This window comes from Ciona intestinalis, chromosome 7, assembly GCF_000224145.3.
Source record: "Ciona intestinalis chromosome 7, KH, whole genome shotgun sequence".
In the NCBI taxonomy this organism is placed as follows: Eukaryota; Metazoa; Chordata; class Ascidiacea; order Phlebobranchia; family Cionidae; genus Ciona; species Ciona intestinalis.
The window spans coordinates 6,097,424-6,104,453 of record NC_020172.2 but is presented as its reverse complement, the minus strand read 5'-3'; the positions used below and the strand labels follow the sequence as shown (position 1 = coordinate 6,104,453).

At 39.5% G+C, this 7,030-nt stretch overlaps 1 protein-coding gene across 1 annotated transcript in view; it reads right to left on the bottom strand.

The window, feature by feature from the left end:
• LOC100185959 (dynein heavy chain 6, axonemal) overlaps positions 1–6,908 on the bottom strand; it is a gene marked incomplete at its 3' end in the record, with an annotated part of 27,460 nt that extends 20,552 nt beyond the window's left edge. The window contains exons 1-14 of the mRNA XM_018812400.2: positions 6,725–6,908; positions 6,170–6,351; positions 5,507–5,713; positions 5,091–5,260; positions 4,578–4,775; positions 4,204–4,348; positions 3,824–4,020; positions 3,525–3,625; positions 3,186–3,315; positions 2,050–2,179; positions 1,456–1,507; positions 976–1,108; positions 529–703; positions 137–264 (exon numbers count right to left, since the gene is read on the bottom strand). Coding sequence (XP_018667945.2) covers positions 137–264; positions 529–703; positions 976–1,108; positions 1,456–1,507; positions 2,050–2,179; positions 3,186–3,315; positions 3,525–3,625; positions 3,824–4,020; positions 4,204–4,348; positions 4,578–4,775; positions 5,091–5,260; positions 5,507–5,713; positions 6,170–6,351; positions 6,725–6,815 — 2,039 coding nt within the window. The remainder of the gene's footprint in view (positions 1–136; positions 265–528; positions 704–975; positions 1,109–1,455; positions 1,508–2,049; positions 2,180–3,185; positions 3,316–3,524; positions 3,626–3,823; positions 4,021–4,203; positions 4,349–4,577; positions 4,776–5,090; positions 5,261–5,506; positions 5,714–6,169; positions 6,352–6,724) is intronic.
• Between the last annotated feature and the right edge of the window lie 122 nt (positions 6,909–7,030).

Below are 7,030 nucleotides of genomic sequence, written 5' to 3'. Positions count from 1 at the left end.
CTCTACTAACCCATGCAGAACTTTTCCAAGTATGCATTATAATACCAATACTTTACTTCCTTTAATAAACATTCTGCAACATTAAGTCATGCATTAGGGAGACCCCCTACCCCCCTACATAACCCCCACAACTTACTCCACCCCATGGTCCCCGTCCTTCAACCCCTTGAGGTCCAAAAGTTCGTTCTCGCGATAAAACTCCTGGAAGTGCGACAAAGTTTCCGAGTAAAAGTCGGCCGTGTGGAACGCCTTGCTGATCGACTCCTGCATATTATTTCTATGTTTAAATCATTATATTTCTATGTTTATTCTTTTTTATATGGTAGAGGTCCTACAGTAAGGCACATCCTAAGACGACAACCCATTAGTGACCACTGGGTTGAACAAATAAAGTGTCTTGCCCAGGAAATATTCGCTAGTTTGTGCGAGAGCAAACCTGTGTTTTAACTGATTATATTATTTCTATATTCAACCTAAATATATTACTAACTATATTTGTTTTTATGAATATATGATTTCTATGCCCACCTTAATGTCTGAGATGAGCTTTATAAGATTTCTATCATCATCAAACATGGCCGACAACGACGGCCCGTCCCCGCACGTTTTCTCCTCAAACTTGCTGTTGATAATCGGGCGCGTAAAAGCATCGAAGTAAGAATCAACAACGAGGTTGGACACGGAGAGGACGGTCTCCTGGAACCTGTGGTAGCAAGTTACATCATTAGATAACTACAACATTAACTTAAGTGGTGTATGCATCCATGCTTATACTCATGCCAACACACTTAAGTGTAACGGTCACGCCTTTCATCCAAAACTTTATTTCCTCTTTCTAATTTATCGATAAGCGTGTTTTAACAACCGTTGTTTTACAATTACTACTCGTCTTTTAGCTTTTCTAAACCCTCCAGTTTTTTGTTATCATAATCGAAGATGCAAATTCAGCTATTATTATTATGTTTTCCCTCCAACCTTGTAATGACATCTTGCAAAGCTTCGTGGAAATCATCAACGTTTGGTGAAAACGACAACAATGTTACGTCCAAGTCAAACTCGGTCAAGAATAATGGGGGTAAAACGGGGGTTTCTTCTTCTTCCCCAGCCCCTTGGGGTAAATGGGGTTAGTAGGGGGTGTGATGGGGTTGTTTATTGAGGCATGGCGGGGCAACGACAGTCGTTATAACATGGGTGTTCTGTTTCATACACCTCGTGCCCGATTACAAGTTACCACTTTGTGGTTGATTGTTTTAATGAATGGCTGACAATACTGGACAACCCATTAGGGACCACTGGGTTGGAGCAATTAAGGTGTTTTGCCTAAAAACACAGACACCACAATGGTGGCAGCGACGAGCCTTGAATCCAGCATCCTCTAGGTTCAAAACATTTACGGTGCTACCAGTTAATAAGCGAGGATAAAATAGCCCAACATAGACATCATATATTACACACCTGGTACCGCGGTGACAACGGTCGATGTTTTCGTTTCCTCAACCGGGGAATCCTGTGAAATAAACATAATACTAGTATTTATCTCTTCGAATACGATAGCGAAGATCAAATTACTAAAACAACGAAATAAATGAGCAGCAAAACAACGGTCGTTAAAACATGCTTTGGGTAAAAACTACTTGAGTTAAAATGTCAAATAAAAGCGTGGCTGCTAAAATAATGGTCATTACAAAAACAAACATATTATAATCACTCAAATAAACAGATATCACATGACATCTGCATACAATGAATCTATTATTATATAACAATGAAAACAATGAGTCTTTGTTACAAGTGAAGCTTAATAATAGGATCATGTGTGACATCACAATGTTTTCACAATGAGTTTTAAAATCTTAGCACCAATGAAAACTGGTAAACCCGCATACGCATGTTGGGTCAATTGACCCATGGTTACCCAACAACCCCTACCCCAATTACATCCTCCCAAGCGTTTATTTAAGCTTAAGTATTTAATCCCCTATACACCCACCCCCCGATCCCACAACCCTCCGACCCCACCCCCCCCCTAACCCCACAACCCCCACTTACACCCTCCCAGCTCAATATTTCTTCCTCTGTTGGCGTTTGTTGAAGTTGTTCTGTCAAATAATTCAACAACGTTGACACCGAGTTGACGGCCAGCACGTGCATTGTGTTTACGATCAAATAATCAGCTAACCTGTGTCATAATGTACATTGTTATGTCATAGTTACATATGATACCATGTTATAATTGGTGATGTAGGGTACTGGTTATAGTGCTAGCCTCTCGACAAGTTGCCAGCCATGTATGAAAAACAATCACCTACAAAGTTACATATGTATCACGTAAGCAGGGACGAGGTGTATGAAACAGAACACCCGTGTAATAACGACTGCTGTTGCCCCACCATGCGGGGATAAATAAGTTACATACATGGTAACTTGTAAGCGGACACGTGGTGTATGAAACAGAACACCTGTGTTATAACGACTGCTGTTGCCCCACCATGCGAGGGTAAATAAGTCACATACGTGGTAACTTGTAAGCGGACACGAAGTGTATGAAACAGAACACCCGTGGTATAACGACTGTAGTTGCCCCACCATGCGAGGGTAAATAAGTCACATACGTGGTAACTTGTAAGCAGACACGTGGTGTATGAAACAGAACACCCGTGTTATAACGACTGTCGTTGCCCCACCATGCGAGGATAAATAAGTTACATACGTGGTAACTTGTAAGCGGGCACGAAGTGTATGAAACAGAACACCTGTGTTATAACGACTGTCATTGCCCCACCATGCGAGGGTAAATAAGTCACATACGTGGTAACTTGTAAGCGGGCACGAAGTGTATGAAACAGAACACCCGTGGTATAACGACTGTAGTTGCCCCACCATGCGAGGGTAAATAAGTCACATACGTGGTAACTTGTAAGCAGACACGTGGTGTATGAAACAGAACACCCGTGTTATAACGACTGTCGTTGCCCCACCATGCGAGGATAAATAAGTTACATACGTGGTAACTTGTAAGCGGGCACGAAGTGTATGAAACAGAACACCTGTGTTATAATGACTGCGTTTCTGCCCATAGGTTACATTTATCCATTAACACATTCAATATTATGACATCACACCAACAATTATGACATCACACAAACAATTATGACAACACACCAACAATTATGACACTACAATACCTTATAAAGCTTGACAATCGTCTACAATGCGATCGTTTGTTTGCTTGTTCCGTGTACGTCATTTTATCCGGGGCGTCCCCGAACATATCTTCGATCTGTGATTGTACGAGCATCGATGAACCAGCAGTGCCTGTGCGAACAATGTATTAATTATATACAGATATGCTTATAAACAATTTATCAAGTTTTAGAAATTAGTTTGTAGAAATATCAAATTTATTAAAACAACGAAGAGAAGGGAATTAGCAGCAAAACATTAAAAACACGCTATGGGTAAAAGTATGGAAATTCAGGTGCAATTATTTAACTAAAACAAACAAAGATAAATATGTGGAATACCTGGTATGGGTTGGCCATCTTCCCCGTACCCCATCACCCCCGGGCTTTCCACATCGTAGAAATAATCATCAGGGGTGAAGCCGGCTTCTAATAATGCCGTCCTGGGGTTAAATATAAGGGTTAGATGGGGTGTATAATAGTGGTACACGACAATTCTCTTTATAAAACTGTCTGTTATGTTTATGAATAATAAAATTTAAATTCAAGCATTTTAATAAAAATCTACATGGCTTTCAAACATTCTTATATAATGTAAACTAATATATGATATCTATGTTAATATAAGATATCTATGTCACCTGCATGCGCTACGAACGACCTCCTTAATGAGATCGCGGAACTCGGCCAATCGTCCTTGCACCTCGTTAAGTTGATGAAATTGCGCGTCTCGGAATTGTGCAAGACGGTACGTGTATCCCTTCTCTATCCTACATAATCCCATGTCGCTGATCCTATAACACATCTCCCTCACGTTGAGGAGGGCGGGGCGGAGGGACTGCGGGGAGGAGGGGGTTAGTTGGTGGGTGTATATTGTTTTTGGGGGGTTGGTATCGACCCCCGTTACAACATAACATAACTTTAGCGAAGATCAGAATAAATGAAACAACGAAGAGAAGGGAATCGACAGCAAAACGACAGTTCTTAGGACACGCTATGGGTAAAAACAAATATAAGTTACGGGGTTTAAAAAGAAGAGATTCTCCTGCAAAGCTTTCCTCCTCTGTGATGTTTTATGATGTCGAACATTAAATCTCCAAACTGCAAACGATTTCCATTTCCTGAACAAACTGAAAGTTCCAATGCTGGTCAGTTGACAGTAGTATCTGGAATATATCAACCAATTTATTTTCGCAGTTCTTATATATGTATGTGACTATAATTCTATATGGGTAAGGTTATTGGAAAAGACCTGAGATTTGAACAAAATTTGGCCCCGTTACGAGTAAGTTTACGGGAATCATTCATTCACAATGATACACAACAATGAGCGTTATGACATCAAATACGCTCCATACAACATTCATTCAACCACAATCAGCATTATGACATCACCTATACTCCTGTTCCCATCGTTCCAGTTCAGTGAACTCCGTTTCGCCTCCCTGCACGCGCGTCACGCCCTGCGAACTCACGGTCAAGTAGTCGTCCGCGTTAATGCAATCATGCGTTACGATACGTAAGTTATATGGGGAGTAGTCGTTCGACGATCTGTCCACACGAGGCGTGAGATACAAGAATCCAATTCTGCGACTGGGGACATAGAAATGTTATATTAGTTATATGGAAATAATATATAAATTCATGGAAATAGTATATAAATACAAGTAGTGTAAGAATGCATAGAAATATTGAACAGACACAGAAAAACATAAATACAGTGAAATAATATATAAATAAAATAAAAAGACCATTTCCTAAACACATAAATACATAATAATATCCAATATTCCATTTTCATGACTTTAAACACAACACACACGTAAGAACGTAAACGTATAGAAACAAATAGAAATAATAAAACTTGTTCACCGAATGCCGCACAAAACATAGAAACACGTATCTTACTTTTCCTTCACAATCCTCGTGATCTGAAGCGGATCCCGGATATCTGCCGCTAATATTTCCTCAAGGGTGAGCCGGTAGATTAACGCTGTGTCCATTGTGAGGGCTCTGGGGTGGTGGGGCTTTTGTGGGGGCTCCGTTTTCGATATTTTAGGGGTAAGAGGGGGAAGCACCTGCGATAGGGGGGGGGGGGGGGTCCTTAAATAGGTACATAGAAACATTATATATATATAAATATAATATATTATTTTATACGGAAAGTCAAATATAAAATAATAGAAATCTTATTTATATTTTTGAATAGATTGTGAAGAAATATCAACAAAACTTAAATAAATTAAATTAAAATATTCAAAAATGGTAAATCATAAAAAAATGCTAAGTCATCAAGAAAATGCTGAGTAACAATCGCTATTCACCAATTTATCGTCAGCACTTCCGAGCGATCGTCCGATCGTCGCACCCACTGTTGCCGATCGTTTCCGTGACAACGTGGTTCCCATGACCCCCGTTGACTTGGCAACAGAGGGGGGTTGTGGGAGGCGCATCTGGTTCAAGATGGCACGTCTGTTTTGCTCCTGGATGTAACTGGGTTGGTTGTGGGCTTGGAAGGTGGCCAGGGTGGGCTGGGGAGGGAGGGACGAATAAAATCAACATAGTTTATTTGTTTGCATACGACAGCGAAGAACAAATTAATTAAACCGAATGAAGAGAATGGGATTAGCAGCAAAATGACAGTCGTTAAACACGCTATCAGTAAAAAGTGTGGGAAAGTTTCTTCAAACATAGAAACACCATTCCACTTTAAACATAGAAACACCATTCCACTTCAAACATAGAAACACCATTCCACTTTAAACATAGAAACACCATTCCACTTCAAACATAGAAACACCATTCCACTTCAAACATAGAAACACCATTCCACTTCAAACATAGAAACACCATTCCACTTCAAACATAGAAACACCATTCCACTTCAAACATAGAAACACCATTCCACTTCAAACATAGAAACACCATTCCACTTCAAACATAGAAACACCATTCCACCTCAAACATAGAAACATCATTCCACCCACCAAAGGTTCAAGTTTGACCGATTTCTCGCGTTCCTTTGTCGCGAGTTGTGCTTTGGTAACGCGCCTCAAGCCCAACGTCGCCGAATTGTACGAAGGGGCCTGCATGGGCGCACGTGACACCAATCGTGCACGTAGTTTCTCTTCATCAACTGCATTGTGGGGGATTACTATCTCTGATGCGCCTGTAACAAATATACTTTGGTCAAAAACCATAAATGTTATGACTCTAAGTTAAATTTTTTTTTAATTTGTGCAAAATCTACAAAAATTTATTCAGAATAAAAAATTCCCCCCCCAGGATCTTTACTACTGCCGGTATTTGAAATTGCACACAGCAGACTTGTATTCCAACTTACATGGTATTCAAGTATTCCCAGATCTTACAATGTTGCAAAATAAAACATTTCGTCGGCAAAGAAAAATAAACGACTTTATATAATATTGAGTGAAACCATTTCGTAATGTATACGACATAATTTTACAGACAGGTTTCAAACAATTTATTAAACTTTAATAAAACTTAAAAAATGTTCGAAAATTTTGTAAACAACTAACCAGTCGTTGGACGATGACTTTGAATCGTTGTCGCCCTACTCATGACGTCATTTCTTTGATTTCGACCGTAGCCGATCTTTGATTCGGCCATCGCGAAACAATAAACAATTAATTAATCAAATATTCATTAACTTTAACTGCTGTAACTTTAACACAAACTTAATAAAAGTTGAAACAAAATTTCCGATTACTTGTTTCCATGGTTACCAACTACACCACCATGCGGATGGAACAAAATTTACAAAATTCGATTTCTATGATTACTACACCTGCTAAAAGTTATGCAAATTAAAAACTAAAATTTTA